Raw genomic sequence first — 21,361 nt, 5'->3', positions numbered from 1 at the left:
AAACACCTATGGAATAGGATATCTAATTCTCACTACAAGACAGAGAGAAAGCTAAAACTAAACACTGCAGAAAATGTTATCCTTCAAATTATATGGTTATTTCCCTAACTATAAAATAGCAATGCCACCTTCCTACTTAACTCTTTCAGATGCATGGTATTACAGAAGGGTAAAGTTTAGGGGGGTGGCAGGAGGGGGGGCTGGTTGTTTTTTAAAGCCCCTTATGGACTAATAAGTTTAAATAAGCTTTAATACTTTAAGAACTGTATGTACCCATACACCGTGCAGACTTCATGCTGCATAGCTCGATTTTCCTTCATTGGATGAGAACTCCCCTAGAATGTTATTGTTTTGGGGTTTTTTTTTTTTTTAAAGAATTTACTGTGAGAACACATGCACACTATATATAAGCACACCGAAACACTGCTGTGGCTTTAAATGACCCAGGAGTTCATAAACACAGCTATTTTCTTATCTGGTTCGAATTTATGCAACAAAAGCAATCATAACACCATTCTAGCTGAACAGAGACCCAATTTCACAAAGGACAAGGGCTTTGCATGGGGCTTTCCACAACGTTTCACATAAGCTAGAGTTCAAAGAAGATGACAGATTGTTTATAACATGCCTTGTACCATGAGGGTCTGATCCCTGATGGTGTTCTCAGAAGCTAGTGCTAAAGAACCATATGCCCTAAATACTCAGGCTATATCTGAAGAGAACCATGATAATTGTAAAAAGTGAAAAGATGACAAACCCCTCTGTGGTTTCTGCCTCATCTTTCCTTAGAATTTAAAGCAATAACACTACAAGCTCCTTATGATAGCTTCCTGCATCACTTGCACACGGTTATCCAATGCTAGCGTTAGTTGTCAAATCAGCACATCAGACCTAAAAGTCTCATCTCTTTACAAACTTTATTAAGGGGAGATTATTATCAGACCTCAGAGAAGCTAGTAATTACAGTGTTCAGATATACACTGCTTCTGTGCAGGATCAGCGACGAAAGAGTTGTTTCAATATCGCTCCCTTGCCTTGATGGAAAACCCTGTGTGTGTACCACTCATCAACTCAAGTAAATGTTAATGACTATTAAGGAAATATGAAAGAGGAAACATTTTCTAATGTGTAATAACACATTTCTTTAAAAGGCTTCCTATGATGTAGGATGCAGCATTTTGAGGATGAAGAAAAAAGACCTTTCAACAACATTGAATACATGAAATCTGATTTTTTTAATTTTTTTTTTTAAGTGCTGGAGATCGTCTTACCCATCACACACACACACACACACACACACACTCTCTCTCTCTCTCTCTCTCTCTCTCTCAAACTACCACGCTAGGCAAGATTAGAGCTTAACAGCCAACAAAATACACATTCAATCCCTGAGATCACTCTCCTGAAATAGAAAACTACATATGTTTCTCAAATTTCACATCAAGCCACTGCACAGCCCAAACTGCAGGGAAGAACAGAGCCAAGCCTGCCTTTGGGCTTGGGGGAGTAAGAACCTGAAAACAAGACGATTCCTTTCATATCACCACATTTCTTGTTCACAATCTAAACTTACAAACACCCCCATTAAACAGCATTTCTAGTGTGGGTTGCTTATCAAGCAGTCTTTGCTTTGTCAAATTAAGACACATTGCCTTGGATTAGTGAGACTCCCTGAGTTCAAAATGACTTCATGGTTGGCTCAGAGTTCACTGTCTCTGTGGCAAGTTGCCAGTAATACATCTACTACCGCGCCTGCCCCCACTCCCTTTCTATACTGACCTAGCTGCCTTTTTTTTTTAAGCAGCAAACGAACACAATACAAAACTAAGGGCTAGATGCTGTCATGGCTAATTAAGAGCCCAAACACCTTTTAAAAAAAATCTGACTAGTAAATATTTGAAGATGTGAATGCAAATCTCTGAACTGCAACATCTCAATGCATGTCAAAGCTGTTGGAAAGGGACAATGCAGTTTTTCTTCACTGTGCAGATACAGTTAGATACTATGAACAGCTCCTGTTCTTGTGGAAAACACATTAAGTTTCTTTTGCTAATATTTTGTAAAGGGCATTTGTACAAAAACAATAGCTAAAGCTTCCTGTTTGCCTGTGTGCTTCCTGACTAACATTAACGAGACCTGCTAACTATTTTCTTATTTAGCACACAGAACTCTTTCAGACTACTCTGTAACTCACGACCCAAGGACACGGTGCCTTTAAATTAATCATAAAAAAAAAACCTAACAGTAATGACACATACTACACCTGCCCTTCATATTCCTGGTAATTTTTGCAGCTAGACATTTCCTATTTTCTTACATTGGATCAGCCTGTGTGTCACCAGTCTCCAAAGAACATGTTTTGAATTTATTAAAAGCCTGATACAAGTGGAATTCTCTCTTGTTTGGCAACGATATAGTCGCAGGGACACTTGCTATTGGCTTCACGACAGGAAATTCATGGTACTTTGTTTGTCCAGTCCACAAAAACACCATCCCTCCCCTCCCATCCAGCCCTTCAAGATAATTCTCTCTTCTCCAGAGACTTCTGCAAACAAATCTGCAAGTCTGAAGTCTTTGGTTTCCTTTCATAAACAGGACACAAAACCCGAGTGCAATTCAGGATACTGTCACTGCCACATAGACTGCAGTGCTAATCGGGAAAGCTCTGTGAAATACTCCCTAGCCCCTTTCTTTCCAGAGAGAGGGGCCTAATTTTTAGACCAGGCATCTTTTGGAATAAGCACAAAATATAAATAAAAAGAAGCCAAATACCAGAGTCCCAGCCAAGGGATATACATTAGTCATGGCAAGGCTAGGAAGGAAGGGAAGGGCAGCTGGCCCCAAAAATCTGGTGTCTGTGCTGATCCACACCACATCTCATTAACCAGGATTGCCCAATCCCTTAAAAAGACACAGGCATCCTTCAGATAATCATTTAACTTACACTAGTTTGTTTCTTCTACAGCACCTCTAAACACAAGCTCTTCTTCCAAGCTCTCTTTTCAAAGTTTCCAACCTATCTGGACACAGTAGTTCCTGTTGACTCCACTAACCACAGTGATTAAGTATCTCATAACCTTAAAAGTAAGCAACCTCATAACAGCATACAGTGTGGTAAAGCTACTATCTCAGTTTTACAGATGAAGAACAGAAACACAAGAATGAATAAGTATCAAATCCTCAAAGGTATTCAGCTGCCTAAACACCTTTGAAGACGTAGATTTAATTCGTTTCTCCAAATCACATAGGGGATATGACACAGCAGACTTGAATCCAAATTCTTGGGTTCGAAAGCATTTTCCTAGCTTTAATGTTTTATTAAGAACCTCCATCATTGCAGTCCAACAACGGACCAGATCCTGCTTTTATTTATCCCAGCATACATCTGCATCAACCCCACTAACATCGAGGAGCTGGATTTAAATCAGTACAACAGAGCTATCTCCAGCCCTAATGATGTGAAACTGGGAAAAAGTTACAAATTACAAAAAGTTACCTTAAAGACTAAATTATTGCTTAATATAAAGTCACCTATCTCAATGTGCACAAGCCAAGGAACTACCATCTTTGTTGTAAATGAAAGAAAACATTTTTTCAAAGTGCTTTCCAGCTGCAAACATTCTGCATTCTCTCTCTCTCCCTCCCTCCCTTCCTCTCTCCCTCTTTCTCTCTCAGACACACATAGCCCAATATTAGTTATGTTTCCTAGAAATGCTTTTTAAGAACTACAACCATTTGTTTTTACAGTTTGTGCAGCCATGATAAATGCATGAACCTCTTTCTTATAAAACTAATTTTCTCTGGACAAACTGACAATCCTCAGATCTATCCTGGGAGGAGATAATTTACAAGAGATTGGCAGAAGGTACATGAAATATCTCTGTGATTCGATGTTCCCTCCCATGAGGCTAGCAGTTGAAGAGTGACTGCACAAGTATTTTCACAAGAAAAATCCTTTGGGGCAACATCCATAAATAAGATTAAGCTGCCACTTTTTTTTTCTTTTTTTTAAACTTTAGGAGGAACTTTCTTGCATGAAATATGCAAGATTTGAAGGGTTCTAAGCTTCTATTTTCCTCATTCATTCTGGTTCTTCTTGAATTCTTACTTACGAATTATTTCCCAACTTCTTCTTTAATAGGTACTAATTTACTGCTGCTTTTCCAGTGGCTTATAGTCTGAGGCTGGATACCTGTCACCTCAATCATAGCCAGCCTGATGTTCTTACTTATGTTTCCAAATCCTCCACCAGAAGTTTAAACTCTCTTTGGTTATGGTTTATCTTAAACCAACTAAATGCTGTAGACACGAACTGTTTTTCCAGTGAGTGAGTTGCTTGTAATTAGAAGAGGCCCTGAAGCAGAATCCTGGATCTAAAGACACCTGAGCTTTGGCGAAATCTGGGCATGAATTTTATCTGATTTAGCAGCTTAGCCCTGTTCTTGCCTGCAATGTAATCCTTCAGAAGACTTCACAAATATAAAATTGCAAAGCAGAGGTGCACCTCTGGTAAGAATCCTCTGTCCGTAATGCAGTCACCTGTAACTAAACCAGATATGCATTTAGGTTATATTAAGATAGCTTCATACAAAACACCATATAAAGGAAAAGCTACCAGAGGTTATAGATGGTGGGTGGAAAAGAGCAGTGAGTCACACTCACCATGAGTAAAAGTGCTGACCTTCTGAACAACATTGCTAACATCTCTGTGAAAAACAGCTCTCTCTTCACCTCCACAACAGCTTTTCTGAAATAGTCAACTGAGAATCCAAATGGCAACACCAATACTCATTGTTGCAGTCTTTAAAAAAAAAGTTTTGAAGTTTAAGCTTTTAACTAAAGAGTTGTCAGTAAAAACTTGTAAGGTCTTTCATCAGCCCAAAGGAGAAATAACAATAAAAGAGTATTTTTAATATGGAGTATTACAAGCGACCGTCTTCCAAGAACAAGGGGAATCAGTGATTTGGAATTCATTCTTTGCAATTGATGCATGGAAATTGTCCATTAAGCTGAGGAGAGATTTCAAAGAGAGTTGGTTAAAAAACTCAGAATATGTTTGAGTCTCCACCTCTCAGATAAGAAACGTATTATTTATTATATATCCACTGGAAAAATCTTGATTTAGCAGCAAGGCAGTTCAGGCCAGCAGAAATTATTCAAAGGTGAAAGACAAATGCTTTTGTACTCACAAAGATACATCAAGAACTGCTTTCAAATACTTTAAATCCTAATCACACACACTGCTTAACTTTGAGCACTGAGTAATCTCACTGAAGCCAATAAGACTATACACAGTTTTTAATGTTAAATACATACAAAAGATTTAAAAGAGACACTTAAGAAGTGTAAAGAAGCAAGAGTTACAATGCATGTAGAAGTATTTCCTATAAAAGTGCCTTTGGAATTGCATTCATTTTAGTGAAATCCCCATCACCAAAACAAATTCAAGAAAAAAAATCTTCCTTTTATCTGGGCCAACTTGTGTATCTGATTCACAATGACTAACACTGTGCCTTGCCCTGTGAATAGGCTCCTTTGTGCTCAAAGGGAGAAAAGGTGGTGAGAATCTTACCCTTCATAAATTCACACTTCCATAGCACTATGAGCATGTGCAGGACAAATTACTTGGTTCTGAGAGGATTTGATCACCAAACTAAAGGGAAATTAAAAAGGAAAAAAAAAAACACATGTGGGGTAGAGAAGGGAAGACAAGAAAAAGAATAAAGCTTGATCCCAACAAAAGATTTCTTGTCATTATTTTCCTTTTTCTTTTTCACTCCCCCTTCCATAAGTTACTATACATTCCACTGGACCCAAAACAATCAGCTTAATTTTGGGGAACACATTAAGAGAGCAAAGGAGGAGGTACAAGGAAAAGACTTTCCCAGAAAGTCTTCCCTAACATTCTCACCCTTACAACACTCATCTGTAAACTCAAAGTTTCAGAATAATCAAAATTGCATTTCTAAGCAAATAAACTCGTCACTAAAGATTCAGTGAGCTTTTATTTGGAATATATACTCTTCAGCGGCATGTGTCAAAACAAAAAGAGAGAGATTCTGTGTCTCATCTCCAAAAGGCTACAAGTAAGAACCCAGAGCCAAAGCCAGGTGGGACCAAGAAGCTGTAATCACCACCATGATTTCTCTTTTCAGATTTACTTCCAAAGCAACAACTGAGTTCGACCGAATTTAGACAGTCCTAGAGCCCTGCACAAGCCATGACAGCCTGACACCAACTGACAGCACCACTAACTTCTGTCACCCTACCTCTCTGTTCCCTCCCCAACACCTACAAGTAAAACTGCCCCTAAATTGAATCATCCAAAGAGACCGTGGAGAAGAACACCGTATCATGTTCCGAGTTCCTACATACACCTTCCTGTCTTCCTTTTAAACCTCCTGCCACACATTTTGGTTGCATACAAAGGCTGCAGAGAATGCTGAAAATCTCATCTCAAACATTTACAGTTTAGATCTTGATTAAGATATAGAGAGATTTCAAAAACAGTAGGTAAAAATCTCAGAATATGTTTGAGTCTCCACCTCCCAGGTAAGAAACATACTATTTATTATACATCCACTGGAAAAATCTTCAGTTAGCAGCAAGGCAGAATATAGAAGAAAATAATTTCTTTAAGACCTGTTTGCTCTTCCACTGTTATTAGTTATATTCACTGCAACACAAGTTCCCAGTAAGGAATTAGGGTCCTACAGAGCTGGGAACTGACAGCACACCCAAGAAAATGCTCACACGTCCCCAAAAACCTCACAGAAATTATAACCAATGACAGGCACATGCAATAAGCAGACGGACAAAAACTATGCTGGAACAGCAAGTACCAGTCACGGTCCACCAGCTGTGTAACACTAGCAAGAGTTTTGGGAAAACCAGAGCAGATAGGAATTTTCAGGAGCAAGTCGAAGGAAGATGATAAAAAGCTTTATTATACTAAGGACACTTTGTTATCCTGATTTCCATCTAGATTCCCCACTACTGCAGCATCGGTTGTTACCAGTGATCCATTAAGTTCTGCAACTGGAATAGCTGCATATCTAGTATAATTCCTATACTTCAATACAATCATCTATTTCCCAGACAGCTAAAGGATTAGTCACAATAACAGTTACATTTTTAAGTCTGAGGGAAGGCACTGCTGCTCTTTTCCATCTGCTCTCACAGCTACTCTAGGTTGGAGGTTGAGAGGGACACAGAAAGAACGCGTGAGGCAGCAAGGCAGAGCATCAGGAGAGAAACATTTCTTTCACATTGTACGGCCACAACCATTAGAAGCAAGAGGGACAAAACACACTAAAGATCAGGGAGGGCTGTGAGGAGAGCAGGAACTCTGCCCATCAATGCTGCAGATTCCTTCACTCAAGCAAGAAAAGAATTATCTTCCAAAGTACCACCACTCTATCCAAAACCATCTCCCTTCCTTTACCAAATGAATTGCAAATAATATTCAACTCCAGTCCCCTACAGGTTACATCCTATTTTAGCTTCTTCAGCCATTAATACAAGGTGAACATTTCATTATCTGTCCACATATTTCATCCCATTTATGAATCATCATCTGGCCACAAAGCCAAGTTAAGACTGCGTGTTTGGAAGTGAGTTCCAACCAGGGCACCTAACCAAGTAAGAAGGATAAAACACTCCTACTACATGTAAGAGCAGGTGAAAATATTCCCCTGTCCTATTAAGCAGAACTATTAACAGACAGGTTGCTAGAATCTGTAACCAAATACAGATGACCTTTAGGCATATATATTTTCTGGGCCACCAGATCCCTAACTTCCTAGAAGGCTCTCTTTAGGACAGGAGGCTACTTTTCTCGTACGTGACTACCTCTAAACCTCTAAATCACTAGCTGAGGAGTGCTCAATCTGTAGCACTCTTAAGCAGAATATAGAAGAAAAACAGTTGCCTTTTTCCATCTAGTCACCTGATCAAAGCATGCTAGTTCCAAATCAAAGTCTTAGGTACTTTCCAGGATGGATGCCCTGCATGGCACATCCTCTGGGAGCCTGGAATTTATCCTCTTGAAGTTAGAGCTGAGTCTGGTGACAAGACCACTTAGATTGAAAGATCTTTTGTGTCAGAGCTGCTCCTTTGTTATGTAATATAGCAGAATTCTGCATACAGCAGAACTGACCTCCAGAAGAAAGAGTATTTGAGATGCTACTTTTCAATTAACAACTACTAAGTTCTTACACAAATATACTCTTTGCTCCTTTATTTTGGTCAAACATAGCATACACCCATTCTTTAAAGCAAGATACTTAACAATAGCTATACGGAGACAGGAAGCACTCAAACAAAAAGAATGGTGTCTGGTAAGAAGGTATCATCCATTTCCGGAGGGACTACAACTAGCCTGGAACCAATTTTCATTTTAGACTAATTTTGCACAAATATAACTCCACAAACTGCAGTGGAAATACCTGTGCATTGCACCGAGCTAGATGTGGAATTGGGCCACAAGACCTTTTTTAAATGACTAATACTGTACTTCAGCAACCTGTACCTGGACTTGTTACTCTGCAAATGTACTTCACTCATATAAACAAGATTTTAAAGGGGCTATCTCAAAGGGTACTATTGAACTACTCAGCAAATATTCTGAGATGCTTTCTGGGAACAATACAGCTGCTGTGTTTTACACTGAAGCAACCATTTTTAACAAGATTTTACCAGATTCCTCGCGTAGTGCAAAAAGAGTTTTGTTTGGATTTTCAAAAAGTCAATAAATTCGTCAAAACAGATTTCAAAGAATTGTTAGTAGACTATTTCACAGTAACTAGAGCATTCATACTTTCGTTCCAAAATGGAGTACACGACCAATTAACTGACAGTTGTAGCAACATATTGTATCTGTGAATTACATTGCTCATAGGAACAACTGTGTTCAGGAATGTACAATGGAAGTGGGAGATAGGTTCAAGATGTTTGGGAACAGGCTGAATTACATACAGATGTACATAACAGCATGTCCAGTCAAAATGAATTAGAAGCAGGAACATACTAAGAAAAGAGATGGAAAAAACAACAACAAATCGTACTGTTATAATTAACATACCTTGCAGTGACACCTGTTGCTTTCCAAGATAAGAAATCCGGAAGATCAAAGAAGTAGCCAGCCTTCTCCCAGCATGATTCTTGCAAATTCTAACAAAAAATGTTTTAGAAATACAGATGTTAGAGGCCAAATATGATCATGTCTGTTTATAAAGAAATTAAGAAACCTGCCAGTTATGTAAAACAGGCAATTTTTTGCAAATCCAATATTCTGATCATCCACCTTTGCTCCACTCACTTTGCAGTTATTTTCTACCTCAAGAACTATCTTCTCCCCACCAGGGACTAACTGTAACAAATGAGTTTCCCCAAAATAATTCATGGAAGTAAAAGTTTCAGATCAATCATACAGGCTCTCTCAGTTCCCAGTCAGCTGCTGAATATCAGAGCAGTCTCAAAGTCAATAGGACAACTTATTCAAAAAATATTTGCTTGAAGAACACACTACTTCATCAAATTAACCATTTTATATTTGATACTTTTGAATTTAATTACAGGCAGAAAACAAAGAGCTCTGTGAGCACTGGAACTCGCAAAGCTTCCAAATTTCTATTGTAAGGCCAAATTTCTATTGTAAGCTTCCAAATTTCTAAGTTTCTAAGAACCTGAAAGCTTTCAGTGAAGCTTTCCCTATGGTTGGGACCTACAGGAACTCTCAGCTGCACAGATCTGCCAGTAAAAATAAGTGTTAAAACCACACTGCAACCATATGCTGCTATCAAAGCATGCAGAGGAATTCCCACCACCAACCAACACAAGTTTACCTTTGTGAACTCTATCTTTCTGCAAATTTCGGTTGAAATATGTAACAATATACAAAGCAGTAGGAATGCCTAAGTTTCCATTCGAAAAGAGGTTCAAAGTTATTTCTCCAATGGGGGAAATAACTGAATAAAGTTATAAGAAAATTCTACAATTAGGGGTATGATACCCGCAAGCTCCTGATAGCCATATGACATTTCCAAACCCCTAAAAAATTGTTCAACCAAGTTAGATCATTTACAGAGAGTTCCCCACGCTATACTTGGTAGAGAGCTGGTGGTCCAGAAAGTACTTCTCAGTGGTCTATTGGAAGAAACTGGTCATATTGCCTGGGACAGGCCCTATCCTTTTTTCCCATCTCCAAAACATGGTCTGAATTCAGCTAATGATACCAAGGTGTTTTCTTAGTATTTCTTTTCCATGTAAACGATCTCCATACTTGCCACAGGGTACCAGACAATGATGAACGGGAAGGTAATTTACCTATGAGCAATTATCTATTTCAGTGTAACAAAAAGAGTGAGAATCACTAGACTGCAATATAATAATCCTATCCAATGGCCACCTCTGGCTGCACCTTAATATAACCAAGGAATACCAAAACCAAACAAAAGTCAGTGCTGCCAACCACAAGGGTCACAAATCATGCCTCTACAGAAAGAAAAGACTGCTTTAAAAAACTCTACCAATGCTTTAAATAACTGAAACAGTGATATGTTTGATTACTTAAGAGCGGCTGTACTAGAAACACGCATTCTAGCTGGGGTCTTTTGGGCGTGGAGCCCTGCTAGGTGGCGTAACTTCAGCAGCATCACAGGCTAGGTCAACAGAGGCATCTAGCAGGCTGAGTCAGATAGCTGGAGAAATACTTCAGAAGTGTATGAGATGGGAAGCTATGTGGGTCTTCAACTCAACACAAGAAATCAGAAGGATGATTTATGTCCTTTTTTGCCTCTGAACTCTCAGATCCCACCTTTTTCATTTACTCTCCATAACCTCAGGCCAAGACTCTTGTACAAGATTCCAGGAGCAGAGGATTATTTTAGAAAAGTGAAAGTATCAAACACTAAGAGAATCTCAGTAATATCAGGAGCTTTCTCAACAGTCACTGCAAAAAAAAAAAATAAAATAAAATAAAAAAATCAGAGTTTAGAAGGAGGCCAAAATTACTGCAGTAAGACAAGAAGTACTTTATCGAAGGTTCTAATAGCTTTGTTTCTTTTCAAGGCACTTTGTTTCAAAAGACAATAAAAGTGTCAATGACTATCAATGATTTAATTATTTGTATTATAGAAGTTCCTATCTGTTTTCTGGAGTGAAAATTAATTAATTGCATAACCAAGACAGTACATGTTGAATTAAGATAAAAGATACTCAAGTTTAAGAAACACTACTTGGTTCTATAACTTATTTCAGATACTATGTGATTTCAAACCAAAATCTTGCAAGTCCCAGAAAGTTACTGAAATACAATCTATAAATTCCAGAAGCTAAGATGAAAGTAGGAAAATACAGAAAAAGAGAGTTTTGTTTAGTTTTGGATCATCCAAATAGCTGACCTTCTTCACGTTTAGCTCTTCAGAAGCATTTACTGTGTTCCTATTGAGTTCAAAAAATAAATGACCATATTGCAACTTTTTATCATACAAAGCACAAGGTTTAGATGCCTGTTACAAATCACTTGGGTTTAATTTACTTCCCAGGTATACATGGTATTTAACCTTAGATGTGAATGCAACGGTGCTCCATAGTTTAGTACAAAGATCATCCAGCCTGATAATTTTGATAATATAAACCATAATGTATTGATAATATACTTCATAGTCAGAAGTAGACTGGCTATTAATTTAGTGTTTTTCAGAAAAGATACTGGATTAAGAATAACTGTCCTCTTTGAACAAATCTGTTCATCAAAGAAACTCCCTAGATCCTGATTTTATTACTTCAAGAATTCCCAAAAGCCACACGTTAGTGACACTAAAGTATGTTGTTTCACGAATATCCAAATGATTCACTCTTTGTCATCTTGATGCTTTGTCATCACTAATTAGTACAGACAAAAAAAAATGATGCTTTTCCCAAACAAATATAAAAATCATTATGTTTTCTACACTCACTGAAATTCATTCCAATTTATTTTCACTCACACTCAAGAATCTGCAACCACATTAGAAGACTGTGGAAGAGAATCGGGAATGTTCCCAATGCTGTATTCATATCCTGCGACTCACCCTCCAAACTCACTTGCAAAGAGGTAAATTTAATCCTTCTGTTTTCCAGGGGTACTTATGGACTGTCCATCCTTTTATTTTTTATTTCACTTTTTTTTATATATATTTTTAAGAACTACTACACCTCCAAAGTTTTGAGATCCTCATGGATAAACCTATCGACATCAGTTCTGAATATGTTGGGAGCAATGTGTTTAAATGTTATGAAGTGCAATATCCTTCAATCTTCTTCGACAAGAAGGGTAAAGGGAAAGTAGGGGATGGGAAGAACTGATACAAATTGCAGTAAAGACTGAGCTCCTCCATTTATTCACTTAACAAATGCCATAGCAGATGTTCTTCTCACTGTCTGGCTTATAAGCTTTGACACAAAATTGGAGGACTTGCGTGTAAAGATAAATGTACAATTAAGCCTCTATTGCCCATTTATTCCTTGACAAGTCAAAAGATTATCATGAATTCATACTGCACAATTTTGTATTGTTATGCATATTTGTTCACTTTTAGATTGGATTGAAAATACACACACACAAACATACACACACGCATGCAGAATTTCACGTGAGCTCCAGTATCCAGCAGGATTTTTTGGAAACACCTAGAGGAACATTCCCCTTAGGAATGCTGAAAGTCATTTTCATGCTAATAATTTACCGGTTTGTTGAGCTAATCTGAGTTAACTTGTTGATAGGAAGCCTTTTATTTGTACTCTTACTGAGTATATTATTTTCTTGTACAATGAAGTGATCTTCACATATTTAAAGTTTGTGCAAAGGCTTTTTTTCCACAAGAAGTAAAATGTGCATGCACACACCAAAGGCCTCCTGACTTTTGTTATTGCTAGTATAGATTAAATAGGAATCAAATGATCTTAAATCTTACTATAAACAGTCTTCACATCAGATCCCTATTGGCCACAAGATTAACTAAAAATGGGCTAAAAGTAAAACATCTGATTTAGCACAGGGTATCAGTCTGAATTTCATGGCTACGTATCAGCCCAAACCCACATATTCAAAAATCATCCCAAAGTGGTGTGTTAGAAATCTAGACTAAAATCAGAGGGACACATGGAAGCAGGAGAATGCCATTTAGCGTAAAAAAGAAAGTTGGCATGTGCGTTCAATTCCACGTCAGGGCAAAATCCAAGTCACCTGAAAACCAGAGACAGAGATTCATCCACTGAACAGTTTGGTTAGCCTGATTCAAAGTAAATTTTTAATCTCAATTTCTCAGGTGATCTCTAATAGCAGGCTATATGGAGTATCAGTCTCTTCTTCTAAATTACAGAAAGCAATTAAATATGCATTCTGTCAAACCAAGAAAGAGAACTGCAGGCTAGCGATTCACATCCTCACGGGGATGTAAGAAACTGATGTCCCACTCCCTGCTCCGGTTCAGAGACCAGAACAAGAACTTGAACTTGGATCTCTCACCCTCCAGATCAGAGAGTGAACCATGCACCAGGGCTATGCTGAGGTACCCACGATAGGCTCTGAATTCTATCTGTGCCAGAGCCAAGGCTGCAGCTTGATAAATTTTGCAGCTATGGGTTGTATGCACAATAACTGGTTAAAAATTAACTAACCAAATTATCAGATTCATCCTGAGGCTGCAACTGAGCCTTGTGGAAGGGGCAGGGAGTGGAGGAAGCCTGGGAAGTATCCTATTAGGAGGATACTGCTGAAGGTGAAGAAACCTGTCTTGCTGCAACACACTGTCTCTACCTCCAGGACACTGTCTCAACCATTTGCAGGTACTTTCAAATCCCAGGCTTCCCTGAGGTACCCTTTGGGTAGCACCACGAGTCAGGTCAGAGTCAGAGTCCAAGTCAGACAGGGCTATGTACATGGCAGAGGGATAGACTAGCCATAAAGGCTGAGGTGCCAGGAGTCCTAACAAGGCAAGAAAATCTGTGTACATGTTTGTAAACCCCACCACACTAACTGAGCTGAGAGATATGGCTGAAAGACAGACTAAGTAGGACGTATGTGGAGAAGCGCAGGTGTTTCAAACCTTCCAGCTGATAATCCTGTTTTTGAAAGGTTATTTCTAATCAGCAACTGCAACTGAAAGCCAAACTCGGCAGCCAAAAGTACAGCCAATAAATATATGTTTGCACTACGTGTGATAACAAAAAGTTATTAAAGAACTCATAGCCATTCCCAATCCAGAGTTTAATTCTGAACCCAGTCGCTTGGACCCATTCTCACTTAGCAGGGAGTTGAATTTTTTTTTTTTTAAAGTGGAAAAATCTTACCAGCCACATTCAACAAAACAAAAAGACAGCTGCAAAGACAGCAAGTGAGAAGGCATGCATGAACCAAGAAGTCACTGCCAAGCTGACACCAGTACATCAGCTATTTTTCCCCCCTTCTATGGCCAGGGAAAGAACTGTTTTAATCATTTCTGCAAATGATCCCATTGGCTGGTAGCTGCAAGCCAAAGGTGGACAGAAGGAAGAACAATGATGTATAAAAAAGGCAGCTGTAACTGAAGATGTGAACAGCAACATACGGAGAGATCATTGGGCAATGTGCCAGAACAAGTATAAAGAAAATTATTCAAGAACTATCAATCTTTAGCTATAAATTGCAAAGGGACAATGTGCTTGCCATTCACTCTATGAAGTGATTTTTTGCTAAAGGGAGGTTCTTCTTTGCCCTTATTCGTCATCTTAAAAAACGAGGCGTAAAAGCACATTTTACAAAGACTGCATCTCATTTCCAGACAGTTACCGAAGAAATACCTTCCTCTAGTCCAGCAGCCCCAACCCACTTAGAAAATGCTACAGCACCTCTGATTTAATGGGACTAGTATATTTTACAAATAGTTGATTTGCAGTGTCATTACTATGAGGAAAACACAACAAACATCCTTTTGTTTTGGTACAGGCTACAATAAAATTTCCAGCCAGAAATTAGTAAACAAGATTCTTCTGATATCTCTGGGGGGAAAAAAAGCATAGCAAGCTAATTCTAGAGCTAGGCAAACATTCACTGCTGCTTCCACATTACTTTGTTTAAGCTAGGCTCTCACTTTTGCAGTGTTGGATTTTCGCACCATAGACATAGAAATCCATACAGTCAAGCTGAAGAGAATGTGCCCACGTTTTCATAGTTCATAAGCATACATCTACACATATCTACAAATGTCTATACACTCATCCAGTCAGTGAGCGTGCAATTTCTCTAGCCAAAGTCAACATAACACAACCTGCACAGCAAAGCCTCAAAAAAAAAAAAGTACTTGCAACAACAAAAGTGAAGAACTATTGCAATAATATTTTGCCAGATAATTCTAAACAATGAAGAAATCTGAGGAAATAATAGAGAGGGGAATGAATTTAATTGATTATTTTGAAAGACTGGAAAAGTAACTCAGGACTACTTTCTTTTCACTGAAGTTTAGATTTAAAATTATCTTATTGACTTTAGGAAGACTTTATTAGAATTATCTTTCTGCCAATTTCCAAATATTTGTGAAAAGATAATAATTCTTTGTTTCCATTTCATCTTCAGGTGATGTTCTTAATAACCATATTTCAAAGTCAAATGTGACAGTATTGATGCGGAAAAAAAAATCACATGCATGTTTTGCTTTAGATTACAGATTTAACACTGAAGAGTGTTTATCACCACACACGGTCCACACAGGCACAGAAGTGGAAGGTTCTTCATAAGTGGACCACAAATGTGCGCATTTTAACAAGACTACCCCCACATGATATACAGTTCAATTAATCACTTACTGCATATGGCTGTCCCCCAAAGCAAATTCCATTTGCACTTATGCCTATGTCTTATGAACACCTATCTGTAACCACAAACATCAAGACAACTCCATCAATCTCATGCAGACTAACCAATAGGCACCAGAAGGTAAAATGAGTCAGCTGCCACCAAGCTAAACTGAATGTAAGTCAATACAATTCAAATAAAAGATTGCAGACAACCTTTCAGGGCCTTCATAGTTCAGAGTCTTAATTTGAAACTAAATGCAATAGAGAGAAAGGTGGAAAGAACGAGTAAGTTCTCAAATCTCTAGTTTATAGTTAAGTGTCTAAGGGGATGAGGAGAAATATACAAAATAAAACATTGTATAGAAAAGAAAGTCAAAAAGTAGCAGATGCGAGTAACTTGTGATTTAGAGGAAAGACTGTAACATGCCTCTGCAAACAAATTTAAGTCTCCAGTATAACAGGAAAGCCACAAGAGTAAGGAGCAGCCTCTACTTCTTGCACAATGAAGTCAGCTCACTCCTCAGGGTGAGTGAGGTCATCTTCAATTCTAATAATGAAAAGATGATGGAAATGGAAAAGTACAGTTAGGTCATCTTAGCCCCCCTCCCTCCCCATTACCTCCAACCACTTCAGAATAAATTTACTACGCCATATTCCTTAGTACCAACTTTTAATTGTTCAGATAAAAACAAAACAAAAAAATCAAATACTAGAACTTCAATTCCTCTGCTTGAAGGACTGCTTTACCACTTGAAAGTCAGCAATACTGCTCAAAGTGACCTTTGCCAGACCCTTCCTGATGAAGAAAGGTCAAGTTTTTAGACACTACAGGTAGGAGGCTCCAGGGAGGGCAAATAGTGAGAAGATAAAAAAAATTTTTGCTCACATTCCTCTGAAGCTTGAAGATAGGATTCTCCTAATATGGCCTTCCACAGACAGGTTAACATAGTGGAAAGCAGAAGAAAGGCTTTGATGACAATGTGCACACAACTAACCTATAGCTATAATAAGAATAAGTGATGTAGCATCAATACTTTAATCGGCATACTTCCAAAAGTGTACCTAGTTAATCTCCTAAATCACTAGTTTCCTAAATCACTCCTTTAACAAACTCATTTAGTTGACAGCCACATTCATGCAATTTATCTTGTATCAGTAAAACTGCAATTTCATATGACAAATCCCCACATGAAACATCGAAAAGTCAGTGGACCATCTTGCATCTCTGTCAGTTAGGCAAATCTTTTCCAGTACTTCCTGACTGGGATCAGAAGATTATCAGTTGCTGTTTCTACATCAGGTTAATTCAGCTTTCTGATGGTTGTTGGTTATTTTATCACAATGTTAGATATAGAGCAGTTATTTTCCCCACTGCATTTTATCTGCAAAACCTACATGAATGCAAGCAGATACAGAACATGTATAGCACCAAAGCAGGGCAAGGATGTACAGGGCAAAAACAGCAGGAACACATGTTTAATTCCTAGGGAGTACAAAAAAGTTCCAGAGAGTTCAAAGAGGCAAAAGTCAACAGTCAATCTTTAAAAGCTATGGGGTACCTGCTGACCTATACTATGACTATACAAAGTATAGTTTTTGTTTGGAGCAGTATGTGTTGTAGCCATGGCAAGCTTTCTGACCAAAAGTTTTCCACAAATGTGATGCCTACAGAGAGAAAAAGCCCTAAGTACACCTCAGTTTAGATTCTGTAAACACTCCTTTCACTAGACTGAGTAAAAATCTTTTTTTTATTATAGATAAGCTAATTGTCTTGGGAAGTTCCCAAGTTCAGTTTTGATTATGGCTAGTCATAGAAGAATGTGCCCAATCCATGCTTTGCATTAAGTTCTTAGGATACTGCCAGGTAATTTTAAAATTTTTCCATGTAGAAATAAGCTCCCTTCTAAAGCTGAAATGTAAACACACATTTGCACTATCAGCATATGCTCGCAACAACCCCATGAGAAGCTGGATTTAGAAAGTATGAAAGAAATAAAACTTTACATATAGTTATTTAGGCTCTCTTCTTCCTGTTATATGTACAATGACACACTAGAGATGCAAAGTCAAGGCATCTGAACAGTCCCCTAGCCATTTAAATAAGGAGTTGGTCCAGCACATGTATCAGCCAGTCAAATCACCCAATGACTGACTGCTGTAACCAGTGGTGTAACTTCATGTCTTTTCTAACAGCTTGGTGCCCTCAGCACTAGCTAGGGTTGCCTAATATTGGATAGTGTTAGGGAGGAAAAGGAAAAAAAAACATCGCTATGGTCTATGATCCGCTGGCATCTCGGTCTGCAGTTCTCACTGCCTTCTCTAAAAGGGTACTGTGGAAGTAAAAACAGTACAGAGAAAGGAGACAAGAAAAATCAGAGGAATGGCAGAATCTCATATAAGGAAAAACAAAACAGGTTAGGATACTTCAGGCTGGAAAAGAAAGGATGGGAGAGGGGAAGATCCAAAAGGGGTATATAAAATCCTGTATGGAATGGAGAAGCTGACTAGGGGATGATAGTTCATTGTCTCGAACCTTCCAAGAACTCTAAAGCAAATCAAATTTTAGGAGCTTGTTTCAGAACAAAGGTATCTATTCACACAAAGTACAGTTAAATAGTGGAACTCAGTACTACAGGGCACAGTAGATGCAAAAAGTACATGTGCATTCAGAGAAGATTAGACAAATTTACAGAACAAAAACACATAACCACATAAATACTGGTCCAAACGGATTTTTGGTCTGACCCAATGTGGTTCCTCTATCAAACAACAGGCTGCATCACTTGCAGTCAGATGGCTGGAAATAGTTCTGGAAAGAACAAGGAGTATTTTTAGAAACAAACAAACAAACAAACAAACTGATCATAGGTATTTGCAGGGACTGTAGAAAATTCTGGGAGAGCGCTATACAACATAGCAACAGAGTTTTGGGATGATTTTAAAGGGATCTTATTTTAAAGCAGCTCCTGAGAACGCACTGCTCATTGGACAAGCAGTAGCTTGGTAGGGAAAGTTATTTCACACACGATAGAGGAAACATAAGCAGAGGTGATGATCTAAATAAGACAAACTACTCAGATCTGTAAGATACTTTAAAGAAATCTTGTTGGTATAATATTTGGTGACGTTTAGTAGTCAGGAAGGCTGGAAACTAAGGGCTCTGATCACAGCCAGGCACACAGTGTGGGCAGACACTGTGTAAACTTCCCCAGGCAGCTCTGCCAACCAGCTCCTAACATACAACGCCCATAACGATCCCATTTTGGCCCTCTTCTCGGCAACACTGAGGGCCACATTTTAAAAAAGAATCTAACTTTGTGCCCATGAAGTTCCCACCTAGCAAACTGACTCAATGTGTGGCCTGCGCAAATCATGTATAGTGCAGTTATTTTTTGAATAGCAGTGGTCAAAATTAAATAGAAGCACAATGGGAGTTCCAGTTTCAACTGTGCAAAGCCTTCAAATATTCTCAGTTAAAAAAGATAAAATAAAAATAAAATGCTTCTTTCTACCTTCTAATCTTGTGAATCTCCCCAGGGATGTGAAAACCAAGCTTTCTGTTTGCCAGCTTGTGCATTTGCACTAGCTTAAAAAAATAATCCTGCAATCCGAATAGAATATTTTTTCTCAGTATGTTTGAGCTAGACCAAAAATCTTACTCAGCCACATCTCCAGGAACTGTGCAGCAGTAGCAGGAGGGAAATATACTAAAAACAGAAAAGAAAGATGATACAACTCAAAGACATGAGGGAAACATTACGTACTGTTTTGTAGGTATTTTTCTGACCATGCCTTTAATACCTCTGTGTCATAGTTTACTCATCTATAAAATATTAATACTAAAGAATCTAAAGAGACTTAATTAATTTACTATTTGCAAAGCACGAGAAGTCATTCCACTGAATAGCAACATAAGTGCAAGCTGGTGATATAACTCTTATTTGGAGAACTTGACTTTCAAAGTTATTGTAAAATTTGTCCCCTTGGCAAAAAGCCAGAACATGTTAGAAGAGTTTTCCTCTCGCATTATGTGAAGATGAATTTCAACTGTGAGAGACTGAAATGAACCTTTACTCCTAGTCCTAAAATTCAGGTAACGTAGAGGTGCATTACTGTGACTGGCACTTAGAAGAAACCATCACTGCTCACACAGTTCCTTTCACCCTCCTATTTTGCGGCAAGTGTAAGGGAACTATTAATTCAAGATTTGCTGCATATTTCTCCCCAGCTAAAAAGTTTACCACAACATGCCTACTTCTCACATATTTACCACCAACTCCATAATAAAAGTGACTGTTCCCTCCATGAACCTAGCTGAGGTGCTACCGCAGCTGTCCCTTACAGGGCCTAAGCCAAATAGGGTAGATCTTTGGTGGTCCCTCTTTTTGATTAAAGCAGGGACTGTCAGGTGAACAGCTCAGCAACCAGATGCTGAAGGAAAAAATAAACAAATAAAAAAAAAAAAGCTCTGTTAAGGATGACAATCTCTTTAGCTAGTACATCTGGAGCTGAAAGATGACACATGAGCAAGCCCTATTCCGTAATGTCCTTTTACCAGGGAATCTGTGCTACTGGCTAGCAAGTTGCGTAAGGAGAATTCTCTTTCCCACCCACATGCCCATGGAAGGAACAAGAGCTCTACGATACTTGCTCTCCTTTTTATATTACAGCGGTAACATGAGAGGGCTTTGAGGCCATAACAGAGACTTGCATTTGTGGGTGGCCATATCAGGAGGCCCAGCAATCTGGCCTTCCTGAATAAGGCACTTGCCTGATCAGTCAGGTACTGGTATTTCAGATTTTTCAGTATACAAATATTTTAAACACCATAGCTTCATTTAAGATTTTTTTACAGCTTGACTTATTATTTATAAAGTAATACTCATAGCTCAAGAAGGAAAGTACTCAGCAGATGATATTTGTAATTCAGTGCAGCATCTACAAACAACTTAATCTGTCAGTATCTGCTTCAACCAGTTAAGCTCTTTTTACTTTCTCCAGTCCACACCTCGTTACTATATGGTGTTTCATGTTTGTAAGGACAAAAGATTTTGGCTACCTGAAACTGGCAGAAAGTGATTTACATTTCAGCTTTCTTAAAATGACAGTAAGCTTCATCAAGACCAAACGTAAAAGCCAGAGTGGAGGAGGTTATGAAAAACTCAAGGGGCAAGCATTTTTCCTTTCATCTGACAGTTGTTATTAAATAGCCATATGTCAGCCCATAACACACAAAATTTAAACACAAGAGACAGAGTTCCACATTATGAAAAACGTACCTTTCTTCTACAGATGGGACTGACCAATTTAGGCCCTTTTTGGGAAGGCTGATGAAGCTAACTGAACAACTAACTGAACAACTTCTCTACCAGCAGCCAAAGACATCTCATGTCCTGTCACTGCTGGACACAAAGCCTCAAAAGCAGTACTTCTGGCAAGGATACCCAATTGTGAGACTGTGCTGTTTGCACACAGCTATAAATCTCTCCGAGAAGTAGCACCTACACCCCGTAAGCATGTCCAGCTACAGTATTTGGAGCAGGAA

General features: G+C 38.5%; 1 protein-coding gene across 27 annotated transcripts in view; it reads right to left on the bottom strand.

The window, feature by feature from the left end:
• FGGY (FGGY carbohydrate kinase domain containing) overlaps positions 1 to 21,361 on the bottom strand; it is a 333,758-nt gene that overhangs the window by 112,265 nt on the left and 200,132 nt on the right. For all 27 annotated transcript variants that reach the window (XR_011142650.1, XR_011142651.1, XM_068953329.1 and 24 more), the window contains one exon: positions 9,083 to 9,171. Coding sequence is in view for 25 of the 27 variants with exons in the window: in XM_068953329.1 (XP_068809430.1) it covers positions 9,083 to 9,171 (89 nt within the window). In the remaining 2 variants the exon portion in view is untranslated. The remainder of the gene's footprint in view (positions 1 to 9,082; positions 9,172 to 21,361) is intronic.

Source organism: Struthio camelus, chromosome 8 (genome assembly GCF_040807025.1).
Source record: "Struthio camelus isolate bStrCam1 chromosome 8, bStrCam1.hap1, whole genome shotgun sequence".
Lineage (NCBI taxonomy): Eukaryota > Metazoa > Chordata > Aves > Struthioniformes > Struthionidae > Struthio > Struthio camelus.
Note: the sequence above shows the minus strand (reverse complement) of the source record. Positions and strands in the feature narration are given on the sequence as shown.